Source organism: Larimichthys crocea, chromosome XII (genome assembly GCF_000972845.2).
Source record: "Larimichthys crocea isolate SSNF chromosome XII, L_crocea_2.0, whole genome shotgun sequence".
Classification (NCBI taxonomy): domain Eukaryota; kingdom Metazoa; phylum Chordata; class Actinopteri; family Sciaenidae; genus Larimichthys; species Larimichthys crocea.
This window is the reverse complement of record NC_040022.1, coordinates 1,790,409-1,818,043: the sequence shown is the minus strand read 5'-3', so window position 1 is coordinate 1,818,043 and position 27,635 is coordinate 1,790,409. Positions and strand designations below refer to the sequence as shown.

General features: G+C 41.0%; 1 protein-coding gene across 3 annotated transcripts in view; it reads left to right on the top strand.

Moving 5' to 3' along the window:
- Positions 1–27,635, top strand: part of LOC104922922 (protein shisa-8) — an 87,797-nt gene that overhangs the window by 46,938 nt on the left and 13,224 nt on the right. For all 3 annotated transcript variants that reach the window (XM_010735884.3, XM_019266015.2, XM_019266016.2), the window contains exon 4: positions 25,475–25,591. In XM_010735884.3, coding sequence (XP_010734186.2) covers positions 25,475–25,591 — 117 coding nt within the window. The remainder of the gene's footprint in view (positions 1–25,474; positions 25,592–27,635) is intronic.

Sequence of the window (27,635 nt, the reverse complement as noted above, 5' to 3'; positions counted from 1 at the left end):
CTGGGAGTGTGTGTGTGTGTACGTGTAGGTGTGTGTTTGTGTACGTGTGTTTGTGTCAGTGTCGCTAAGCCAAGCCGTACGATGCTGTAACTTATCTGATTGAAATCAGTCTCACATCAGAAAGCCAGAGCTCTTGGAAAGCAGCACAGGAGTCTTTGGCACACACACACACACACACAGACACACACAGACAAAGACACACACACAGAGGAACAAGTAACCACAACAGGCAACACACACTTTCAGAATATAAAAACACACAAACCCCCTGCATGCACATGTGAGCACCGCACATAAAAATGACAACACACGTAAATGGCAGACACACACACATACACACACACGCACACACACACAATGCCACATCATATCACATCATTTCAGGGAGCGTGTTTAACCTAATCACACTCAACCATGCGTGATTCTCAGAGGGGGAGTCAGGTCTGTTATGACAGTCGATGTGCTGTGTGACGGCCACAGGCTTTAGAGAGCACCGACCAGCAGCCTGCTTTTAATACACACACACACACACACACACACACACACACACACACACACACATTGGCTCGAAATACACATGACAAAGACCTGTGCAGGACGACAGGAGAGGCAGACATTTGGACAGACAAGAAAGGAAGCCAACGAGACAAGACTGCAAGGCAGAATGAGTGACTAATTGTGTGGTTCATTTTCATATCTCCAACCTGCGAGCCTACGTCCGATCGGATATGTCCACTGAAACCTCACAGGGAAATGTTTGGTTTGTAGTTTCAGTGGTTCCTGTGATTCAGCGTTTACCTGTAGGGAGATAACAGTGAGATGGGAACCTAATGCATGAGCAGGAGAGTCATATTTGCCATGTTGAGAATGAATATTGTTATCTGTGTAACTACCTGAAAACAGATTCTGACAGTAACATTAAGGCTGATTTATTCTGCTGTACAAAACAATGCTGTTATTGCATATTTGATTAAAATGAGTGATTGAAGTGAAACCAGAATCTGACTTGACATCTTACCGTAACATAACAAATATTATATTATATCTTAAAGATTAGTTTATCTAAGAAGCTTAACACGTTTTATTTGTAGATACTGCATTTTCCCTTCACAGGCTGCAGTGTTTCTAGATCTTATTCAAGGTATTCAAGGACAATTATTAATGACCAGCATAAAAAAGTCATGAAATTAAAGTTTTACAATATCAGTTTGGTTAAAAGCCTCCGAGCTCCAAAGCCTTTTTCCTCATCTTCACTGTGTCTGTACTTACTGCTCTCTACCTTTATAAAGCAGTATTGACCAGTTGGGTTCATTAGTGTCATAGATACTACAATAGTTACATCAATCACGGGAACTTACAGAAACAGACCTTCACAGTGTGTGTGTGCGTTTATGTGTATGACAAGGTGAAATTGTCATATAACAAAGTGAAGCCATATACCACTGCCAGTATGCTGCTGTGCAAGTGACAGACATCATTTATCTAACAGCAGCAGTATGAGAGAAGTGCTCACACACACACACACACACACACACACACACACACACACACACACACACACACACACACAGAGTCCATATTCTTATCATTAAAAACAAATATCTCTTTTAATTGAATCATTAATCCTCTCACATTAACGTAATCCCACATTGGATTTTGTTCAAACTCCCCCTTTTTACTCACAGACTGCCACTTTTTCACACCGCTCATCCTCATCCCAACACCCTCGCCATATGTCGAAACACACTGCCGCAATTTCTGCTGCCAATTACAATCTATGACACAAGGACGAATCAACACATCATTTATACCTCGCATTAAACTGTGATCTGCATCTGGATGCTATCTGGATAGTTATCAGTTTAACAGTGTCCTTGTGTTCACACCTGGAAACTGTGGGCATATGTATTGTATCATTGCCAGTCCATTTAGTCCATGTTGTGACTGATTGTCATTCTTTATAATTACTCTTGAACCAGATGACTCGATGGGGAAGTGGCAGGTCCTTTAATACAAGCCAACGTGGTAGAGGTGATGTCATTGCTTTATCTTCTCGCCTATTGCTGCTCCACCATCTGCTCAGAAACACAGCGTAATGTTTTTTTTTTCTGTAAAACTGTCTGACTGTCACTCTTATCCCGCACACTGTCATCAATCATCTGGTTTCTTGTTACCTCCAGGGACAGGAATGCTGAGCAGAGTAATGCTTCTACCTGTGGTAATGTTTCATAAAACTCTTAGAATAGATGGGCATTAATCACATCACGTATTGAAAGGCCAATAAAAATTCATTTTTAATGTTTTCTGTCCTTGTCAAGGTGATTTGTGAAAGTGTATGTTGGACAGATTAAATGGACATTGTCACATTGTCTTTCATAGTGTGCATATGTGCTGTGTGTGCATCCTTCATGCACAGTATCTGGATGTACTGTAGGCCAACTTTAGCTATATGACTGACTGACTAAGATTCAGTTACAAGATTTAAATATGACTAAATCTCTTCGTAGTCAGTGTTACAATACTTTAACTGTTTAAATAGTTTTATCCAAACCGGATACCAGTGCTTGTTGTTTCAGTTTTTATTTGTATGCTACCAGCATGCTGTAATGGATGGCAATATCTATCTTTAACTCCCAAGAGGTTCGGGCGCCTCTTTGGCTTGGCCCGGAAAATCTCAACAACCACTGAATTGATTACCATAAAATGTTGTATGTTATTGCCCCAAGTTGATAAAGCCAGGTGACTTTGGTAACCACTGACATCTCCTCTAACACCATCACCAGCTCAGATTTTTCACTTATCCAGGTAAAATATTTTAACATCCATTATGGTTTGGCATGAAATTTGATTCACATGTTCAGAGTTATGAGTTAATCTCATAACATTCCCCACAGCCACTGCTGTACTTTGTGTGTAGTGTACATTAGTAAATGTTAGCATGTTAACATAGGCAATATAGACATCAGTGTTGTATCCATGACGTCACCCACAGCCGTTGTGCAGCTCAGAGTCATTTTAACATGGAGGCTTATGAAGATTGACTAATTTTGAGCACTTCAGCATTGGCTTTACTTCACAACCACAGAGGTTGCCACTTGCTCCAGACTCTTAGTCTTGTTTTGAAGAGAAGAGGCAATACAATAGTTGATTACACATTGCTGCTGCCACTACAATGGGCAATTCTTTAGTTGCACTTTCTCTGTGTTTGCTTGGAAATGGGAAGCCCAGTGTCAATTGGCTGGTTGCAGAAAATGGTTCTTGTCAGTCTGACCCTTTTTATTGTGGTCACAAAATCAATTTTTGGAAGTGCTCCATTGCCAAGAAATTACCATGTGCAGTGTTCATATTCTGATGCACCTTTGTGGTGAGATGCTGTTTATTTTTGTATTAAACAAAGATGGTGACGTTTAGGGGGAAAGAAAGGCGCCGAGAAACAAATTAAATTCAGTAATTGCTGCACTGACCTACTACCGTCACACAAAAGAAAACAGTTGTTGCTGCGGGAACCCTGAGAGCGAATTTGTTAACTTTTTATAACACAACCATTTTTAATGTTCATTGAGGCGCTCCCTCTTGTACGTGCATGGCAGGAAGGGGTGGGAAGCAGGAAAGAAAAAGACGATAAATAAATCACAAAAAGACAGATGACAAGATAGCGAGAGAAGGCACAGCGCGGGGTGGACAAGGTTGCAAAAAGTGACAGCGAGATAACGCAGAGGTTGAGAAAAAAGAAAAGGGATGGTGAGGAATCGTGAAAGAATGAGATAATCAGACAGACAGAGAGAGAGGAGAAAGACCAACAGGGGAAAACAGTTCCCCGGTGACACTGCGCTATTGATCTTAGCTTGTTGCTTAGAGATAGTTTCTCTGAGATCAGGCTGAACGCTGACACAGCCATCACAATGCATTATGGGGGATCAAAGAGAGGCCAGTGTTAGCCACCGTGCAGGAGCTGATGCCTTTGGGAGCAAGGAGAGAGTGGAAAAGAAGGGAGGAGAGACGAATGGAGAGAAAGGGATAGAGGAGGAAACAGAGGAGGAAGGGAAACAGGATTTTCAATCACGGCCTGTCATTGGCTGTGGCATCTCAAACGCTGACCATCGCACAGGAGAGACGAAGGAGGATTAGAGGTGGAGAGGAGAAAGGCGAGGGTGAAAAACGTGAGCAGGGAAAGACAATCGGAGCACGAGAAAGTAAAGTAAACTAAAGAGTCATCACTTATATCTTTAAAAATAAAGAGACATTGAAGAGAGAGAGTGCAATGTGGCAGAAGTGTGCGCGTGGCGAATGTGTTCTTATGTGTGCGTGACAGATGGAGGTAATAGGGTGACGATGAGGTGAGAAACATGGTGGGACTTGAAAGAGAAAGTGAGAAGGATGCAGAGACGCTGGAAAGACTGCAGGTGGATCCGATTAGATGAAAATAGCATGTGTGTGTGTGTGTGTGTGTGTGTGTGTGTGTGTGTGTGGCAGTAAAATCTGTTTAAACCTCTACAAAACACACCTCTTCCTCTCGCTGCTCTCGTTTATTTCCCGCTCTCTGCCTTTATTTTGTCCTCTGTCTCTGTCTACCCGTCCTCACAATGTGTGAAATGTCAGTGGACGGCTTACATGCGCCTGCTGCAGAGTGAGAGAAATGTCAAGCATGGCAAAAGCGCTGACGTATCTCACTACGTGTGAGTGTGTAAGTGTGCTATATTAGTCAGTATATAAGTCATGCTGCAGCACGACTCGAGGCGCATTAACATGCGGCATGCGTGTGAACAAGTAGTATCATAACAGTGACATACGGCCTTCATGTTATCTTTAATTGTGCTTTTTAATTTGTGCTGTCTGTCTCTCATGCTGATGAAGGTTGCTCCAGAATATTGTGTTAGCATTTAGGGTTAGCATTAGGGCTTGGGGTTGGAATGTGTGCAGTCTGTAGATTCATCGTTTAAATGCATAATTTTTGTGTTTGTTGTGGAGAAATGACTAAAGTCAAAGGTCAATGGTGAGGTCAGGAGGGAAGAAAGTGTTCAGGAGCCTCTGATGTCTTATGCTGTATTATTTATTGATGCTTGATCAAGGAGAATTAGAGACACTCTCAAAGTTCATCAGAAGTGCCTGAGTCGGTCTCACATTCTGCCCCAACTCATCCTGGTGGATAAACTTTAAACCCCAAGATAACACCACAAATGCTATACGCCCAGAATTAGTCAAAGAGAATATCTTTACCCATGCAGGTGTTATTGTCAGTATATTCTAGTCTGGAGACACAGATGTCTGTTTACGCAGATTGGATAGTCAACAGCAAGCTATCTATTATGTCTAAGAAGGCAGCAACAGGTCTCTTCGACCCTGGCCAGCACAGCGATAAGATAGACTGGCACCTACTGTTCTCAACCAAAGCCAAACAACTGATACTGCTGAGCACCTCAAGGCCCACACGTGACCTTGTGTTACCTAAGGATAAAAAATTCCAGTGTTTGTATATAAATTCTTGAGAATATCGCAGCCGTGTGGCCCAGCGCAACATACCCCGAGGTGGTACACGTCACCCAGCACGTCTCCATCAATAACATGATGAGTCATGTTACAAATGTCAAAGTTGTGACATTGCCATATGAAGTCACAACTCCTTGTGGTAAAACTCGAAAAACACAATAAAGGGGAGGGGTAGTCATAGTGGAGAAACTCAAGTCACTTAACCTCCACTTGTTCCAGCGGAGCTGACCACACTGTTTTGTGCCGGGCAGCTCTCTCAGGAGCGTCTGTAATGAAAGGTTTTGAATTAAAATGAGCTGAATGCTGGACAACATGGTTACATCCCTCCCCGGGACAATAAAGGTTACAGAAAGGTCAACGCTGTCAAGCACAGGTCACTGAGCTCAGTTTGTGTCAACTGCTGGTCGGATTGTGTTTGACAATTAAGCTAACACAATACATTTGTTTACCTAGACCTTTTTCTTCTCTTGTGTATATGCTGCATCAATGGAGTGGAACAAAGTTCATGTTGTTAATTACACCTGTGTTTTTAGGACTGCAGTCTAAGAAGGTCTATTAATACCTCAAATAAGTACGACTTAGCTTAAATAAAATGTAGTCAATACAACAAATATGTTGTGGTAGACAATAAAAACATGGCCATTAAGATAATGTTTTTTTGTGGACAAACTTATTAACCGCATTTCAAACAAAATGTGTTGCGGTTCAGCAGAAGTGAGAACGTCAACAACTACAATGGCAAACCATTAAAGCAAGAATGACAAAGATAAGTGTTGGCATCTGACAGCCATGCAGTAATTTAAAGTTGTCTGAAAAATGGGGCTTGACAAAATGAAACAAAGAGCAAACTGAACTGATGCCTTTTGGTATGAAGACCAGAGAAAATTAATTACGAAGGTTAATTATTTTTTTAACAAAGAGCACTGACAAGTCCAATTTTAGCTGGCAGGATGATGGGCATTTTGACGCAGGTGTAATTAATAACTTTACGATGGGTGAATTGTTTCATTGAAAAAGTCTCATTGTTATTGTAATTAGATGCACCTGTGCTTTTCTTTGTCTCTTGTTTGTTCAAAAAGGTATATAAACAATTAGCCATGTCTTCACGGCAGTCATTTTTGACTCATCACAGCCATGGAGGTTGCTTTGTGGAGCCTATGCGCCAAAGTGGCAAAAACTGCAGTTCCTCAAACGGTCACTTGGGCTGGCTACAGAACAACTCAATCTCCATAAGTCCCTATGTTAAAACGTCCAGCTTTACAGCTGAAATAAACATGTTTAGAGCCTGGTACCCATTTTTAGATCAGTCCGAGAGGTGGCAGGTGCAGGACTACCAAGATGGCGACAACGAGAGCCACCACAATCTGAGCTTCACAACAACGCTTCAGAAACCTGTGGGTAACATCACAAGTACAACATCCTTTCTTCATATTGTTTATGGTCATATGGTCGTACATATAGTACTAATGCATTCATGACAGCTCTCTTCAGTTGTCCCAGTAAAGGCACCTTTAGACTGTGCTTGCAGTCATGTAAGTTTCTTAAATGTCACACTGTGGGAGATGGGTCTAATAAAAATCTTGGTTTCAAACTGTGCGATATCAATTTTAAGGTATTTCAGGTTATGCAATGACTGGGCAGTGAATCATAGAGTGAGGAAATAAGTAAATGAGAGCACAGGTATGTCATCCGTTTTTGCATTTTTTTTTTTATCCCTGGAACTTCAAATTCAGAAATAGCGCCTTCGAAATGTCAGCCAATGTATTCTGCGTTAGTTCATATAGGTTGGGTTGTAGACATGCGTCATAGCGGCAGTCACATTGTGAAAATTTCTGACACTCAGTATTTTGTATTGAGCTGTCTTTGTCTCGCCAAAGCTCCAAATCAGCCGTTGGTGGACGTGTTTCACGGTGCGATCTCAGACCAGCAGTTTCTATCACAACTGTCAACTTTTGTCTCAGACAGCCAGAAATCACGCAGTGTAGAGAAACCTTAAACCATGACAGTGTGACAGTGAGCAAGCATGCACAATAACAAGAACCTGATACTGAAGCCACTAAATGGAATTCATCCATCATGAAATGATTTATTTACACCAGTGCTTTCCCTTTTATCTTCTCTTGGAAAGACCTGTGTACATATGAGTTTGGCATTGTGAACCTACATGAGTTTTATTTCTAGTTTAGACTGTAGCCGCAATGATCATTATATTAAAAACAGGAACTATGACTCATTTTTATACAGTTTGTAAATTTGGAACTAGGGCTGTCTTGTGGTCTCTCTCTTGTAATCTTTTAAAGCATTTATTGTGTGTTTTGGAGAAGGAGGAGGCGAGAGAGAATCTGAGAATCTGAAACTGTACAAAAGAAAACAAAACAAACAATTATATTGAGTGTGAACCACAAACAGACAACGGAAAGATTGTGTAAAAGCGATTCTGAGATTTCTTTCAAAATACATTAAATATGTTGGAAAATAGTTCCTGAAAACACGTGAAAAGACCCTGAACGATATATTACTGAAATGTGGAGTTAATATATATACTGTATATAGGAGCTTTATTCCATATTCAATTTTGAAAATATCACGGTTAACATGAATACCAGTATTTTGTGACACCCCTGTTTGGAGCTGCAGTCGAACATCTGGAAAGTGGCATGTTAGTCCAGATTTCCATCTATCCTACATCAGCCTAATCAATCTATCAGCTTCTGGATCCCAAACCCCCAACACGACAACACTGTACGAAACCCCGTCGACCGTCAGCGAGAGGTCTAATCAGCAAGAGTGATTGAAAACACCTGTGTTTGCCTTCAGAGCCTGTAAATAATGAATTGAGTCATAAGTGCAGAGGAACCTGCTCTTTTTAAGAATGGGGGAGTCATTCATAAAAATGAGAGCGACCCATCTCAGCAGTCTGGATTATATTTAGGCTGGTGGCCTACATTTCACACTACCTAAAGGATGACGGCGCATGGAGAGAAGGGACGTGTAATTATTCGGAGGTGGCTAGACCCTCAAGTCCTCTCATCCTCTTCCCCCTCTTTGCTCTCTCTCCCTCTTTCCCCTTCTCTCTGTCTCTGTCTCCTTTTCCTCTCTCCCTCTCTCTCTCTAAGGGGTACAGAGAGAGGATCCAGCTGCCACAGTGTGACAGAATCCACAAATCACTGCCTAGGGGGAGCAAAAAGTGGGGTAGAGGCAGCAGGGGGGGAGGAGGAAGAGAAAGTGATGGGCTACGTAGAGCTGTATGGGCATTTGACTGAGTAATAAGGCAGAGTGTTCCTTTTACATATATATATGAAAATGGAATATAACTGGACATCAGAGCAGTTAATAAAAGTTAGGCCGGAGTGATTGTGAACTTTCTAAAGTGATAAGAGGAGGAGTAGATTCTGAAAACATGCAGACAACATAAAAAAAAGGGCAGATTGTTTCTCTGCGAGACGAGACGGCTGCTGGATGCGGTGATGTAATTTTTCTCCTCCTTTGTCACCCTCATGTCATTCTCTTTCAAAGCCATCTGCTCCCTCTGGTTCTCCAGGCTTTTCTTCTCTCTCTCCTCATCTTTCTGCCTCACTCATGCCATCGCACCTCTGCAACACCGTCTTCCCCTTTCGTCTTCTCTTTGCTATCCTCTCCATCAATTTCCTCCCACTTCTTCCTCCATCCTTTCCTCCCTTTGTTCCTCCCCCCTCCGCAGGGTATATAGCAGCCAATTAGCAGTCTGCACAGGACATGCTAACACCCCCTCACCCGCCCACCCCACTCCTAACTCCCTCCCTCCCTTTCAGGTGGCCTTTGCGGCACTAACCCAGTCCTCCGGTTAATCAGGTATCAGTCAGAACATACCAAGATGAGAGCACGGATAGGGAGGTTTAGAGGTGGTGGTGGTGGCGTGGGGGGTTGTTGGCATTGAAGGTGATTTGAAGGTCAAACATAGGCATGCACGTACACATGCACACACCCACAGAGTCTGTCAGAGAGTGTGTCTGAGGAGCATCAATCACTGTTAGACATGGTGGGTGGGCACACCAGCAAGAGATTCACGCTTTAGGAAACACGGAGAAGAGCTGGCTCCTGATCCGACACGACAAAGCAGTTGCTGTGTGTGTGTGTGTGTGTGTGTGTGTGTGTTTGTGTGGTCGAGTACAACTAGTGTGTGTTTGTATGCGGTACACGTGACGGAGGTGTTTTTGTGTGTTGCTTTTAAAAGGATGAGGAGTAAAACCCACCGCATGAGAAGGAGCTCATTGAAGCGCAAAGCATTTCTCACAACAGTGAGAAGGTTTCAGTTCTGTTTTACTCATAACACATACAAACCCTTCACTTCCTTACATATAATTCCTGTCACACACAGATTCTTTGACAACTCAGTTATTATACACTCATATATTTGTGGACTATATGTGACCCATAGAAACCCATAGTTTGTTTTTATTCTCATAAAGATGACGTGGCTTTGCACGTAGTAAATACAATGTGTTTGATTTGTTTTTACAAATGACACATGAGACTTTAACATTTGAGGTGTTGATGCGAGTATAAAAAACTGTGTCACATGTTTAATTACTTAATTAGTTCTCTTGTACTTAGTCTGTGTGTTTTCCATCATTCATGTCAGGTGGTCTGCGTCTGTTCCCCTGTCCCGTGTCATTACAAGTAATTACAAGCAGTTAAACATCATGTAGTGTTGTCAAACCGTGATCAATTATTGAAATGATTAGTTACAGTAGTTGATTTAAATCAGACCATCAATACCACCCTGAAGCCTGTACGGCAGGAAATGAAATATGAAGCTGGAACCAGTAGACTGTTAGCTGAGCGTAAAGAGTGGAAACAGTTTGCAATAGAACCTTAAAGTTACGCCTCCGAACTCAGTATAAATGAGCTGAACAGCACTGTGAAGGAACTCGCCTCCTTCACAGTTGACTTGAAATGGTGCAGTGCTGCCCGTGCTACTTTGTGGCAAATCTAAAGGGGGCCACAGGTCTACAGGTGACTAGACTGACACAGCCTCCTTGAACTCTATAGTCTTTCTCAAAGGCAAAAGCCAAGGTCAAGATTACTTTTCTTTCAGACATAAAGACTGACTGGCTCTCTGTAAAAGGTGTGACCTCAAGTAACATACAGTGTGATTTAGCTCATGTCCTTGTTTTGATCAAATACCCAATAGAATCCTCACACCTATATAGAGAGGTGAAGAATGACCTTATGTGAACACGTATTGAACCTGAAGATAAATACTCCATGACAGGAAGAAACCTTCAGAATTGGGATTGGACTCCTTTTGTACTGCCGATCTTCATTCTCCTTGATCGAGCTTCAATAAATAATGCTGTGTCATCCAGGTATGCTGAGAACTTCTGCAAACTACATTTGAGCCTCTTCTCATCAGATTTTCACAATCTTTTACTGAAGTGGAGGCAGAAATCTTTGATACAAACATCTTTTGGAGAAGCGACCCAGAGAATAATTGGAAATATCGAGATTAAAGTGCACAGTACTCATTGATTTATTATTAATATTGGTCTGCTCATTCAGCTTGCACTTGTAATGTTAAACATCTTCAATCTAAAGTTTGTTTCTCTGTTATGTGTTAAAAATAACCTTGGATAGTTGTGCCGCCCCGAGAGTTAAAATGAATAGAGCAAAAACTGCTTTTGTGATTTGGGTTTTTGTGTCTGAGCGGCTGTAATTACTCACCCTCACTTCAATCAATCCACGTCACCATCTACTGATACAAACTGTCAAAGAAAACATCTTTGAAAAACTGCTTTTACCTCAGCAAATGTCTGCACAACCACTCACAGCAGCAAATATTATAAGTCAAAATCAATCCCTCAATCAATGTGTGGTCCAACATAGCTTAAATATATCAAGGTAACATGCTTCCTGTTTCATTTTCCCTGCACGTCCAAGTGGAAATGCTGGAGAAACATGCAGAACAGATGCAGGATAAATGCTGGGATCGTGGATCGACTCTGATGGTTTCCTCTGTGGACAATTTAAAAAGCTATTCACATAATTTAGCACTGAAAGGTCTACGTGAAGAGATGAAAAACAGGCCTTTCTTTTTTTCTTTTGTTCCCTACATGGGTATAATTCTAAGAGGCTGTACAAGCTTCTTTCTTCTTTATAGGTTCGCAGTTAATATTCTCGATCAGTCGTCCCTTGCCAAGTGTAGGAAGCTGCCGAGTGATGGGCAGCACCGGCTCACTGCTGGGTTTTTATGGTGCTGCGTGAAGGCAGCGAGCTGAGCGATTCCACCGCTGCTGCTGCTGCCTGGAGAATATGGATGAGATCATTCCTGTACATGCACACACAGAACAAAAGAGCTGAGATACACCTGTATATAAATGTGTGTATCACATCCACATGCACACACACACACACACAGACAGCACACAGGGGAATTAACATGATGAAGTATGCGCCTCTGTGGTTAGAGGGAGTAGTAAGGCATATCGTCTCTACAATCACATTATAGGCTGGCCACAATTAGTCAGGGAGCACCAGCACAGTGCAGAGCTGGGGGGAGGCATATGTATATATATATATATATGTACACACAACTGCACCAGCCAGGTGCATGAGATACAAAGGTTAATGCACTTAGAGAGCCAAAATGGACGTCTTCAAGTGTTTAAGCAGATGTTTTAACTCATCAACAAACTGATTAAAGCAACACTGAAATCATTTTGATGCTACACTGATTGAGCTGAGGTGTGTGTGTGTGTGTGTGTGTATTTGTAACCTACTTGATGGCCGTCCAGTACATGAGGAGTATCCCGCTTACAAGTAGAGGAATGCCACACACAACTGTGTGTATCACTGTCAGCAACTATTATACATCAAATTACATCACTAGAGATCGGACCCACTTCAGTAACAATGAGGTAGAGTGGACTTAGCACATACTACATCCATATCCACACGCATACATCACTTTCTCTCCAGCTCTGATTTCTTACAACCAACTGTTGAAGTCACCAATTATTTTAACCTCTCTATTTCTTTCTTTTTCACTTAGTCTTTGCCTCCCTCACTGCTCTGTATCTTAATTATTTCCTTCTCTGAGTGAACAGCAAATTTATTAGGACACTTTATCAAATCCTTTTCTCTCCGTCTCTTTTCTTACAGTCCTCTCTCTCTCTCTCATCCTGTCGTCACTCTCGTCTCCCTCCCGCCTCATCCCTCCTCCGTTCTCGCTCTCTCTCTTTCTCTCTCTCTTTCTCTCTCTCTCTCTCTCTCTCACACACACACTTCTTCTATATCTCTTCTCTTCTTTCTTTTATCCTTTATTGCATTCCTTTGGCTACATCAAAGGTCTATTCAGTAATATTTCATAGAGAAACTAATATGCATACCTCATGCCCTTTCTTCCTGTCTGGATGCATACATAAATAATTAAGTCAATGCATGATACTCTTCTTTCACACGACCTGGCAATGACTTGAAGGTGAGAGTGTGTGTCCGTGTTTCATATTATGACCTTGACTGTCTGTGTCAACCTTCATTTACAATTAAAAGCTGCATGCTGGTTTCGAACACACACAGCAGCATCTTCCTGCTGACATTTATAATTCATTATTTCTTAAACAATAAGAGACAACCATGAAATAAAGTGCAGTATTCATAATGACACTAATATAGACACTAATTATAGTCAGTTTTTATTCTTCTCACCTACTGGATATTTCATTTTTAAGCAAACTGGTCATATCTCATGTTGATTCGCTACCGGCGGCTAATGAAATGGGTCCAACTATTTTTACGGCCCTTAAATCAATGAAAAAAAGACATGACCCCCACGGTGACAGAAAGGTGTAAGAAATTAGATTTAATGGACAATATGTATCAATTAATTTTTTCCTCACCTCTTTTATGGGTACAACATCGGCCTTTGGCTACAACTTAAATGGGTTTATGGATGAGGAAGAATAGGCTGTAAATCTCTCGTGCCAGACTTAACATTGGTGGTGATTTATACACTTGGACAAAAAATCACAGAGCAATAAATAGAACAGATTGTGTTGTATGGTACAAGAGAAAAATGAGTGTGTTTTATGGGAATTAAAGATACATGTCACTCCGATGTAACAGAATTAAATCAACTAAAACCAAATTCATCTTTCGACTGATCGATTTAATGACTGATAAACACATATTAAAAGTTATTAAAAGAATACACTCAACCTTAGAGCAGGTATACACCTGACATATCCAGGTATATCACCTGACATAACCATACATAGTATATAGCAGGGACATCGTATCTGTGACATCTTCCATAGGTAAGAGCCGTTGTGAAACTCAGAGTGTGGCGGCTCTAGCCACGCCATCTTGGCTGTCTTGCCTCTGCCTCCTCTTAGCTAATCTAAAAGATGTGGATCATCGGTGACCTGAGGTAGGCTGAAAAAAGTCTTGGTAATCACGATCTGCATAATAAAGAGCCTTAATATAATTTGTAAAAGGCTGTTAACATGTTAATTTCTGCTGTGAAGTTGGGTTTTTAATATGGGGACTTATGGAGACTGACAGCCTCAAATGGACATTTGAGGAACTGCAGTTTTTGGCACTTCTGTATTGGCTTCCCTTCACAGCCATGGAGATTACTGCTTGGAGTTGGGCTGAATATGAACAAAACAGTTCCAAAACAAAGATAGAAAATAATTCATCTCTGCAGGACAGGAGAGAAACCCAAGTGAGCTCCTCCCCAAAGAGAACTGAACAGGGAATCTCAAACAGAAAAGCAAGCAGAAAAACTGAAATACAAAAGATTTAAGCAGAACATGAGTGTAAGTGAACAATTGTAAGTGAAAATGTAGATCATTAGTAAACGTGATGAAAAACAAAAATATTCTAATGGTGCTTTTGCAGCGATGACATGCCATCAGATGATATTATGACATATTTGTTTATATTTATGCAAATCAACACCTGCTCATGCTGTGGGCAGTGCAGCAGTCACGTGAAGACGGCAACTTCTGTGAAATGTAAATCCACTTCGATTTAAATAAGGAACAGCATGTGTGATTTAAAATGATCTGGCCCCTGTAGTGGCGAGCCTTTGAGCGGAGTTTCAGAGATTTGCGAGTGTAAAGTGAAGCCTCAGGGGCTGCTTGGCCTCTGTGATGAAAGGGCATGTTCAACACTTAGAATAGGTCAATAATTCACTAGTTCTCTAAGTACAGGGGGCAGAGGTGTATACCTGTACGCTCCTACTGTTACTCACACAGACTAAACTAAAGCACACAAACACAGATCTACCAGATTGGTTATTATTAATTCAGTAGTCTTGCAGGTAGAGCAAATAGGAAGCATGCATGACTGAATATCTTTACCTTTCACAGAGATTAAAAAAAAGGTACTGCAAATACCAGATGCCATACATCTTTTGTCCTCTGGGCTCAAAATGACCCCGATGGGTTTTACCTTTTATTTACAGCATAAAGTAGTAGTAGTTTAGAGATAGAGTATAACTGCATGTTGTGCATATGTAGAAGGAATACACTCCTCTACTGAGAATTGTTAAGGATCCTTTATACCTTAATGCAATTTGTCAATACCTAATGTCAGTTAAATTAGTGCAAACTGTTGTGAAATTTGTAAATGTATCCATACTGGGGCTGGCATAAACAGGTTACTGATTGTTTTATATCAATCATCAATTAGCCATGAGATACAAATAACCCTCACTTGACCTCTGTCCTGCACCAAAACCTGATCTGGAGCCTGAAGCGACCTGAATAACTGTTGTGAAAATCTTTCATGAAAGATTAATTCCAGCAAATTAGCTTTAATGTATGAGACCCAGATTGAGTCTTGTTGCGTAACAACTGTTTCTTCACCTCTCCAAATTTCTGCAGCTGTTAGAGGGAGCAGGAGATGATGATTATGTAACGCACATACACACTCGAATTCACACACAAATTGCACATGTATCAATACATACACAAAGCTGCAAGATGGCTCACAAACATAGACTTACGAAAAGGGCCAAATACGCAAAAACATCAGTAAATCTAAGTTAGCAAGTGAGTTTTAGATGACTGTGCTGTACGATTGCCTCGTTTGAATAATTGAATTCTCAGAAGTTAAGAAGCGGTGGCCAGGGGTTTGCTTTGTTGTTCCTCGAAGAGCAATTACAGAGAGAGAGAGGGGGGTGTGAATGAGTCATGGTGACTTTGAGGGGCGACCGGTGGGACTTCAGAAGCCTGTCAGAGTAAAAGACGCTCTTTGTAGATAATAAAAAAAGAAATAATAGAATAAAGAGATTCCCTCAAACTGTTTGCTTCGATGTTACATAACACACACATGGAAGCACTAATTATCCCAAGCAGGCAGACTATAAACTGCACAATGTCTCTAAATATTTGTGCCTGTGTGCATAAACAAACATAATATCTTCCTACATTCTCCCATCACTACAGTGATGAACAATGATCTAATGTGCCGTTATAGGACTGTTTATTATGTAGAGAAACAGGAAAGAGGTGAGGGACTGAAGGAAAGTTTTTTTTAAAAAGGTGGAAGATTAACAAAGGAGTGAGAGAGAGAGGGAGGAGGAGGAATCAAATTAGGATAATAAAGATTCCAGATTACAATGAAATTAGAGTCTCTTTACATGCATGTATGTAAGTCAAAGGGATGATGGGTAACATATTGTATGGCTCATGCCACTATCCATGGTGCTGAAAATATACACACTATGTCAGTATCTCTGTCCGTGGTGCTGAAAATATACACGCAATGTCAGTGTCTCTGTCCGTGGTGCTGAAAATATACACATAATGTCAGTGTCTCTGTCCGTGATGCTGAAAATATACATGCAATGTCAGTGTCTCTGTCCGTGGTGCTGAAAATATACACGCAATGTCAGTGTCTCTGTCTGTGGTGCTGAAAATATACACGCAATGTCAGTGTCTCTGTCCGTGGTGCTGAAAATATACACGCAATGTCAGTGTCTCTGTCCGTGGTGCTGAAAACAGCTGATCTATATTCTGTTGAAGATGAAAGATGAAAACCAAGAGAGACACTCTCAGCTCGTTTCCCTCCTCTTTCGCTCTCGTTTATCTGTCTCCCATCTGTTCTTCTGTCACCGCCTCTCCACTGTCATTCGTCTTCATCGGCCTTTTACTCCTCGCATCTTCCATTCCCATTTTTTTTTTGTGACATTTCATTAAGAACATTTACACTGAATACAGTCGTCCGTGTTTGTCTGACTTTATTCTTCTTCGGACAGAGATGAATGCACTTCAAGCTGCGCTAATCAATATTTTTATATTAAAAATGGATCAAATGACTCTGTGAAAGCCCACAGAAAATTATCAACAAACTCGTCTCAGCTCTGCGGAGCATATTAGCATTTTTCAACTCATTGTTTTAGGGCCTGCAGTTTTACTGCTCTGGCTCAGTCTCGTCTCTCTCTCTCTCTCTTATTATACTAATTTCTAGGTGCTTTCAGCAAAACACTCAGATAAATCCACTTTACAGTACCTCTCCAGCACCAAACAGCAGACAGACAACATTAATGACTAGCTGGTGAACATGGCACAGAGTTTAGCAGCTCAATAGGTGCATATTTCCCTCAGGACTTGGTAGAGAGACTGAATATTGTACATACATTCATCAGGCGTCCAGGTAATATGATTCCAAATAAATACTAATATTGCTCTGTGTCTGCAAGTGTGGCTGTGAATACATTAATACTGTGTGTGTTAGTGTTGAGGTCATCGATAAATGTTGTTTATAAGAGAGAGTGTTGTGTTAAAGTGGGATGAATTGTAATACTATTAACTGTTGAGTTTGAAAACTTTTTTTATTATAAATTTAAATAATGCATACAACATACAGTTTAATCAACTCAAATCAACATGTGTTGAAGCTATATTGAATTTTTAAGACAAGACAGAGTTTAAAAGAAATTATTCATAAATAAGAAATATATAGAATAAACTCGTTAAGTGGTGTTAAAGAGTCTGAGAGTCTGGTAGTGCTCCTCTTTACATGGTGGGAGTCGCAGTCTGTTGCTGGAGGAGCTGTTTAAGGCCTCCACAGTCTCATGCAGGAGGTGAGAGGAGTTGTTCATGATGGATGTCAGCTTTGCTAACATCCTCCTCTCCCTCACTTCCTCTGTGGAGTCTCGGGGACAAAACAGGACAGAGCTGGACCTCTTGAACTGTTTGTTGAGTCTTTTCCGGTTCTCTTTCCATGCTTCCTCCTCCCCAGCAGACGACTGCATAGAATAATGCAGATGCCACCACCTTTATTCTTTTATTTCTTTTGTCCTTCCTTTATTTTTACTTTGCTACCTCCCTGTACTAGTGTGTTTTTAGGCCTTCCCCCAACTATCTCTACAGTGTGAGAGTCTTAAAAGTAAAAGGCAATGTCCATCCCATGTGTATTACCAGTGCAGTGTGTCATCTTGCATCCCCTATGTTTATTTCCAGTCCAGTGCATACGTGTGTGTGTGTGTGTATGTGTATGTGTATGTGTATGTGTGTGTGTGTGTGTGGATGTATAGCAGTCCACTGCGTTATGTAAAGTGCTGAGCAGACAGGCAGTCAAAGTTCAATGCATCCAATGTGTGGGCTAAAGGCAGAGAATAGTGGTGTTATCCTGGGATAAGCCCTCGTTTACCCTGCAAATAGAGTGTGTTAGAGGGGAAAAGGGAAGAGGAGGGGGCAGAGAGACTTCCTCGTTGGAATCAGTGTACTGAAATGACTCCATCTACTCCATTTAACACACACAAACAAGAGCGAGGCTGAAGAAAGAAAGTAAGAGACAAGCATTGAATGAGTTGGCAAGCTGTGGAGAGCAGCTACTCTTTCTAGTCATTTCATCAGCCTCTTTAAGTGCTGGTTAACATTACCATTTTTTCCACTAAGACAACCAACAAGGCAAAAAAATATGACATGACAATCCAGACGTCAAAACTCTCTCGTTTCTTCTACAGTGAAAACACACCACAGCAAAAAGATACTGTAGCTGTGACACCTTTCATGCTCATGCACTACAATATGAGTTAAAATCTGTGTAAAGTAAGAATGAATGTGTTCTGAGTTTGTCAGACCAAAGAGTTTTTCAGCACTCAGTCAAATTTAAATGATTAAAAATATCAACAAGTTTATGAAATGGGCAGGGGTATGCCCAGATTGGCTCCACATTTCAGTAATATATCGTTCAAAGTCTTTTCACATGTTTTCAGCAACTATTTTCCAACACATTTAATGTATTATGAAAGAAATCTCAGAATTACCTTCATACAGACTTTAAGGTAGAGAGAAAGATGTGGGAAATTTAAAAAGTAAGTTGTCGTACATGGCTTCTTTCATCGAAAGACAACAGATGGCTTGCCTCACTCTCACTGAGAGAGAACAAAAGAGTTAGACAAGAAGAGTCACAGGAAAGAAGCAGGTGACTGAGACAGGAAAGAGGACAGAGAGAGGGAAAGAGAGTTAACATGAGCAGGAAGAAGCACATGACAAGAAATGTAACGGTGAGAAACTAGATGATACAGAGAGCAGGAGACTGAGATGAAGATAAGAAGACCCATGGTGAGAGGACAGGAAGAGAGCTCGGCAAAGCAGCATCTGCTCATTTTCTACGGATGTGTTTGCGTGATTTCACGGGACCGGAACATGACACAACACCTCAAACGAAAGTTGTCGTGTATTTTATCCAGCACAGATATTAATGAAGGAGACCCATATGTTACGCACATGTCAGCCACTTGAAGCGTTAACATGCAAGTGTGCAGTTATCTAACACATTCCTGGTTCAAGCTGCAATCTGTTTACATTTTGTAGTGACAACAGCTAAAAAACAAGTAATATATTCAATATTATAGTATACATAAAATGTATACATATTATAAATGCCAGTGCCTTCATCAGTTTTGTGCTTTTCCATCCAAAACCAGGAACTACTTTTCAAGGAACTGAAAGATCCCTTCACCCCGTTGTTGTCTGTATTTGTTGAATGAGGCCTGGTTGCATAAACAAGCCATCTGTAACGGTATCCACCTGTCAGTCAAAGTGAGCATGCTGTTTATTATGCATAAATTTAAGCTCTAATATCATTTGAACATGTGAGTTATATAGAAATTCAGACTCATAGACGGGGAAATTAACTATAGAGACAAGACGTTTTTTTGTACCAGGGTGTAAACGTGTTTTATTTCTGCTCTGAAGTTCACAATTCAACCCACTGCTCGCTGTAGCCTCTTTGTTTTTAGTGCACCGACATGCCGACGTACTGACAGCAAGAAAGCTTATTAAGCTTCTTTGTTACATACATATATAAAAATATGTTTTCCCCAGCACAATGAAAAGACAGTTTTCGAGCATTGTGTCATGAAGTAAACTTCTCCTTCATATCCTCCTCTGGCCTGTCCTCTCCTCTTGGCCCTTGTTTCCTCTTTCCCTCCCCTTCTCCCATACACTCACATGAAATGATGTGACATATATGCCACTTGGCTGTTCATCCAATGTGCCCTACAGTTCCATGTGCACTCATTTTAGCCTGTGAGGCTAGCAGGACTCAAACTCTCATCCCTGCTAGTTTAATGCATTAAACAACACAGGACTATCCTGTCTTTCTTCCTCCTCGCTGCCCACGCCTCCTCCTCCTCCTCCTCCTCCTCCTCCTCTTCCTCCTTGCATCTATTTTTCTTTTTTACTTTTTTTACTTTTTTCTGTGTGTGACAGTAGTCATGTCAGAGTAAGGCTGGCTGAAGCACTTGCAGCAGTCTGCCTCTTTGATGTTGAGCCCTGCTGAATTAGGCCATCACCCAGTGGTGCTCTGCTGCCTGCCTACACTAGTCACACATATGCACAGTACGTTTGCGAGCACACACATACAAACAAAAACAAATGCATGCTGGTTGGAAAGCATGCAAAGCATACACAACAAGTATACAACCTGGGTGCACAAACACAATTCCCACAGTACCTTAAATGCCCAAACATTTCCTACTCTCACAGTTTCCATCTCACACACACATTGTGAATTACACTCATATACTGAAAGTCCTCATTTCTTTCTCCGCTTCTCTTTAATAAACATAAAATTTGAATTCTTATGAGTGCTTCTCCTCGGAGGCCTCTATACTATAGTACATCAAAGAGCACGCACACATTCATAACACACACGCACGCAGGGAAAATGTAGGACATTCAGAGAGAATTTATTCAAGAATACAGAACAGAGGGAAGAATTTATTCCCTTTCAATGTGCTCTCTTTCGCTCATACAATATGGCCGTGTGAATAGAGACTAAAGTGACTTAGGCAGGAAGCCTACTGAATTAGCCATAAAAACAGGCTGCAAAATGACATTTCATAAAATGAACATGATGTCTTAAAATGGAAATATACACTGCAAAATAAAAAAAGTTTTAACTCGGATATCCAGAGTTCAGCTCCCATCAATATCAGAAAAACATTTTATGGCCCTGAGTGAGTGAGTATCATATTCATAGAAAAAAAAAACATTAAAGCTGCAGTAGTCAATATTTTCATGAACAGAATGAATGAAATATTGAAATACTGTGTAACAATAAATAATGTGTAATTTATTATTATGTAATCATCACCTAATTCTAAAGATCCCATCAGCTTTTTAGCTTCTTTTAGCTCATTGTTTACATTTTTTGGCCCACAACTTTACTCTTTGGTTTACTATCGCTCAGTATCGGCTGTTAAAGTCACATTTGGCAGCAGCAGTCAGCTGTTTCCGGAGAGAAAGCTCTAAAAACCCCACTGTTCACTACTTGCTTAGCACCAGACAGCTAACACTTTAGTGTAGCAGCTAAAGAGTCGCTAAGGGGTGGGTGGAGACCAAAACAAAGCTAAAAGAGGACAAATATCAAACGAAAGATGACTTTAAATAGATGATATTGTTCCGTATCTGCTCAATGTGCAAATAAGCCACTGCTTACTAATACATTAGCCATGTCAAGTTTTTTATAGTATAAAGTTACAACACTTCTATCTGTATGTTAAAGACGGGGATTGTTTAAAAAATGACAATAGCAGTACCTTTACAGTGATACCGATAGATCACTTCAGTTGATACCTTGTGTCGAGGAAACTATCGGCCCTGCAAACGTGGAGCAGCTATCCACCAAGTTTTCTCCATGCTCCACGTTTTTATCATGTTACCTGCATTTACAGTTTTTCCTCAAATAACCTTTCAAATCCCTGGGCTGCCAACTCCATCAAATACACATGTCTGACTTCATCATTACAGACTGTGTATGGGATAAGAATGCTTGCGGCTGCAACCAAATTGCAATTTTCTACTAGATGTGGGTGCAAAACCGATGGAATGTATGTAGGTATCCTTTGACTGGAGTTTCAAGTTTCAATACTAATTGGTACTGGGTTATTTTTGTCGATACCTTCAAGGTATCAAGTACCAAAGATCTATTAATGCAGCTTTACCTTAATATATTAATTTGTTTCCTATAGTAAATTTGATATATTAACCATAAAAGAGATTATGTACACTTCTACTGTGACTTTATTGTTGTGCCTTAAAGAAAAATCCTTGTTGTATCATACCGTGTCAGAAAAATCTGCAGAATTCTCTTCATTTCAGACCTAATTGCCACACTGCTATTTTTTTTCTGAACTCTTTAATAGAGAAATTACCTTTTTACTTTTCACTGAAAGTCATGTTCATAAAACTTTTTAGGAGTTATTCACTTTCGATAAAAATAGAAGAAGTGTTTGAGATGGAGGAAAGAAATAACCGAAACCGTGTCTTGCATCGTTCATCCCATGCCTCATTAGCAAGACTGTTCTGAAGTACAGTGTTGCCAAAGCAGGTTGTACATACGTATTTCTAATAAAAGACAGGAGAAAAAATAACAACAAATGTGAACATACAAGTATTTTGTGTGTGTGTGTGTGTGTGTGTGTGTGTGTGTGTGTGTGTGTGTGTGTGCTTTCTGGTGGCCAGGAACAGCCCTGTGGTCAAACTGGAGACCAGCCAAGGATCTTTCCATCAATTAGTTGAACCTCCCCCACCCCTCGTCTATTTCTGCCTTCGACTCTTCACTCCATCTCTCTCTCTCTGTGTGTCTGTCTAATTATTTCCACTGTTGTTGGCTCACACTCAAGCAGCAAAAGCTAAGTAATTACTCAAAAGATCCTAAAAACTTTATGAAGCACTTGTGCACAACTTTTAATGTTTTTGTTGATTTGTTTGTTTGATTGAAGGTTGTGCACCTCGCTTTTGAAACCTTGGATGAATGAGTGACTGAAGAGAGCAGGTGGTACCAGCACTTCACATAAGACAATAACAACCCACAATTTTACACACAGACGCGGCCGCACACGGATAAAATCGCAACACACAGTTGTGCCTGAACGCACTCCGCGGCGCACACAGCGTGTCATCACTGCATATCAATTACACGGGGAAGTGAAGATCTATTTCTAATTCAATCAGTCAGCGCTGGTGTCACATCCCTCGCTCTCTGACTTTCTCCCTGCCTCTCCCGCTCTCTCTCCTCTTTCCCCCTCACTTCATTCTCACCCATGCGTCTCAGTCATCATGTGGCTGGTGGACGCGGGTGTCAGGTTTGTGTGTTTGTTTATGCATGTGTGTGTGTGTGCGCGTGAGAGTGTGTGTGTGTGTATGTGTCTGCAAGAGAGAAAGTGTGTGTGTGTGTGTGTGTGTGTGTGTGTGGTTCTAACCCTGTGGGAATAATTTAAGTTTAAGACTTCTGGTTCTGACTTGTGGTGACATTTTTGTTTCTTCAGGAGGGTTTTACAGATAAAGATGCTTTGTGGAATATTTTTACACATTGTGTCATTTTCTCGCTTGTTTCTTTAACAAAATTAGACTTGTTTATAACCGTTATTTGCGTTTCCTAAAACCATAACTTCATTTTCTTTTTGTTTCTCATGTGAAACTGTCTCTTCTTTGCCCTGCAAATGTAACTTTTACTCAACTTTTAGCTTTGTTTTGGTCTGTGCTATTTCCTAAGTGTATTCCTGGCTATCTGGCCGGTCTGTTATATGGTGCTGTGCACGAATTATTGTTAGAAACAAGCTTGGTGAGAAAGGACAGGAACATGTCATCTAGGCAAAGTGGAGCGGGGTTTATACCTGATATACAGTACTGCATCTTTGTAAGGTCATATGGGGTGGCGTGCCATCTTCATTAACTTTGCTATGTGATAATGCAGTTGGTTATGCAGGGTTTGGAAGCATAGACTATATTAACTAGTACTGGATGAATTAACTGGATTGTTTTAATGCAGGACCATAGATACACATTGATTTATTTTGATGTGAAATTGTAAAAACAGCCAGGTTGCTCTGGTGTATCACATTGCCTCTGGTTAAATGAGGTATTGATTTTTACTCATTTGTAAACAGATTGTACCTGTTGGAGGTAAGAGATAAGCAGTGTGTAAAAACTGTAGATGTAGATGGAAGTATGTGACTGTGATGGCATCTTCAGTAATAGCTATGATATTATAGCCTAACATGTACAGAATGATGTTCAGAGCACAAATATAAACACGTTACTGTTTTATGTGTTAGCAGGCAGGTTTTGTGAACAGGCTTCATACTAATAGAGCTATTTCACAACTGATCATATTTAGACTGCACCAATATAAAACTCGAGGCATGGAGAATATAAAGGTCACACATTATCACTGCGTACATGTTTCTGAACGCATACGTGCATGGATGGCTCGTGTGTAGCAAACTGATTACTGATTGGCTGTGTACCGCTGATTGGCTGATCCCTGTTCTCAGGCGAGTGACTAAACTACTACAATACACTGACTGAACATTTCATTACACTGTGCGAGTCCCACATGGATGTGCATGGCCTCCATGGTCCATGTAGCAGCTTCAGTTTGTTATCATGGACGTGCTCTAACTGTGGGGATGTGAGGCTACCGTGTCATGCAATGTCTGCATCAGTATCTCAGCAGATGAAGTTGTAAAACCAACTAAAAAAAGCTTTAATACAACTGAGGGCAACTGAAGTCAAGAGATATTTATCTGTGTATACAGAAGAATATTGATAATATTGATTAGTGCAGCTTTAAGCTCCTTTATGAAGAACAAACACCACCCACTTCTTAGCATGAAGAGCTCACCTGCTAAAGCCGAGTGTCTTTCCCGTAGGGTGTTTCCACAGCGCAGGTCACATCAACGTTGAAAGCAAATGACTTTGTGCTGTCAACTTCCTCAGATTTTTATCATTAAATTGCCAATACATCATAAGCGCCATCCACAAACACACATGGGAGCACATGATCAATAGGACAATTACTAGAATTTACCAGGATATTGACAGATTACCAACTGCAGACACATCGTGCACCAAAGCATACAGATATTAGCTTCAATCACTGGAACAAACTATTATAATTGCTGTATTGATTAATTCAGTCAGAGGCGCTTATATGAAGAAACGGAGCACTTATAGCATATGGTTTCATCCCTTTGACAGAAGAAGCTCTCAAAGGATCTGAGCCACGAGGAACCTGCTGGAAGAACAAATACCTTGATAATATGTTTACGTAATAGACTTTGCTTGTCACCTCCTATATTAGGCCTACATTAAGTGTGCTGGGCAACCTGCATATCTAAAAGCTCTCTGAATATATTTTCTATTTTAAGCAGAAACATTATGTACCGACGCCTGACAGAAATGTGCAGATGGTTAATGAACGTCAGTTAATCATTACTTCCAAAAAAGAGCTTAACTAGCATTTTACGTCACATTCTGGATACTGTGAACAAACATTGTGTTTAAAGGGGAAAAAGTTGGAGTCAGTCCTAAAGTGTCATGAGTTACAGAGGACTTTTGATTTTGTGATATTTTTACTCCCTCTTGAGAATATTCTCATAATACCAGTTCATGAAAACACACAGTGCTTTGCATTTTCTTTGTCTGACACCTCATTCAAATGGAAACATGGAAACTGATGGTATCCGTTTCTCCCTCAGATCATAACCATTTGAACAACGCAGCCTTGTCTCCCCTTGGTCCGGCCATGGCTTTGTCTCACCCTCACAACAACCTGGGAATTGGCTTCAACAAATACACCTCGCTCAAGGCCGTGGGTGAGTATTACACACGCACACTCACACATACTAACTAGATGCACAACACAGGCTTAATATACAGAGGTCAAAACACAGTAACTAGAGACCAACTTTGTGTGTTAAGGAGAACGCTAGCAGACTAAATTGCAAAAACAAACCAGAGACCGAATCTCGTTAACACAGAGGGAATGTGCATGTGGCGGGGTGTCCGGGGTGGTGAGGTTATGGCGGTGACAGGAATCCCAGAGTGCAGACGTGGAGATAAACAGAGCTGGACATAGACAGGATGGAAAAGGGGGGATTTTCCTGAAGCACAGGGAGATCACGATTAGTCATGAAGTCAAAAACGCAGAGTTAGCTGTAGCACAAGGGAGATTGAACAATCTGGTGGCGACTCAGGGTTTTATGCAGCATAGGTTGATGGGATGGTGGCAGGTGGGGAAGAAATCAGGTAGGTGAGAAGGAAACTGGAGAAGGACTTGATATCGTGTTGTTGTTTTTTTAACCTTAGAATCATAAATAACTTCCTCTTATGATATAAAAAATGCTGTTACATAATAAGTGTGTTAGCTTTATAAAACCGGGGAAGACCCGTGTTGAACAAAGCCGATATTAGGATCATGGTTGCCTCACCACCATGAAAAAACACAGTGTACTCTTTGTTATGGGCCGGGTTAGTCATCTGCCCAAAGCTCTGTCACAATATGATGCAGACAGTTATTGACAGCTTGCCTCTCTGTTAATAGTAACCATCCATCAGCTGTCGGAAAGAAAGGTACAATGATGGCATGAATTCACCGCTGATGATGACATAACTCATAACAGACTGGTAACTCAACTGGGTTACAATTAAAACGAAAGGATAAAACACACACACACACACGCACACGCACATAGTAGTTAGGCGTTTGTGTGTTGTGAGTGACAGTAGTCTGGATAACAGCAGTTTGAAGCCGCTGGTTCAGGCCTCAAGCTTGTCCTCTGGCCGCTCTCTCTCTTTCACTCTCACACAGTAAAAAATACTCACATAAACATATCCAACACACACACACACACATTATACTTGTTCCTTCTGCATAGACACACACAAGGAGCACGGGCGTAAACATGTACAAAGACACACACACCCCATCTATCATCTGATCACGGCAGACAGACAAGGACACAGTGACGATGATGAGGAGCGACAGTTTGACACATGTACATGTACCGTTCATTGACACAGTATGCAAAGAGAGACACGACCACCCATCAGAGCTGCACGATTTCAGACAGAAACCGAAGAGTAAGTTTTTCAGGACAAAGCTGTAATGAGTGCTCGCTAAGCCCGGCCAGCTTGAGCTACTTTTGTTACATCTGTCAGGCTTCTCACATGGCACATAATGCAGCGTACAGTGATAATGGTGGAAGATTTACTGGGAGAAATTCAGAGAGACAAAAGATTACCAGCCATCGATCTTGCTTTAATTTCCATCGATTTAATCAGTTAGTTCACTAGTAATAATAATCAAGCTGAATGAAACGTTGGAAAACGTTTTCTGCTGGTGGAGTAGTGTGCTAATTTCAGCAGGGTCGTGTCAATTCGAGTATGGCCGTTGTGCACTTACCGGAAACATTTCACACCTCCTTCTTCGCCAAATTGCAACTGCAAAGAGCATTAACGCCAACGCTTGACTGTGAGAGAATAAATATGAATAAACACATGCACAACTTATATTTGTATGTTGCGGTATTACCCACAGCATCTCCGTCAACTTCCTCAGCCACCATTTTCACAATGGAGGTAGTCAAATGGTGCCAACATGGTGACCACTGAGGGCGACGAGGGTTTAGCATTCCACACTCAACTTTTTGACCATGCACCATCCGGGTACTCCCAGTACGCTGCATTTTGACATCATTGACAGTGATAACGCACTCATGTACCCAAAATAGCAGGTCTAAGTATAGTCGTACAGTCGTTGCTCTCCCTACTCATTTTTTAAATACGCCCGGAGAGAGGCTTCCAGCACAATCTGAGGGTGTAGTTACCTTTTAAAAATGACGAGAAAGAAATGTATTT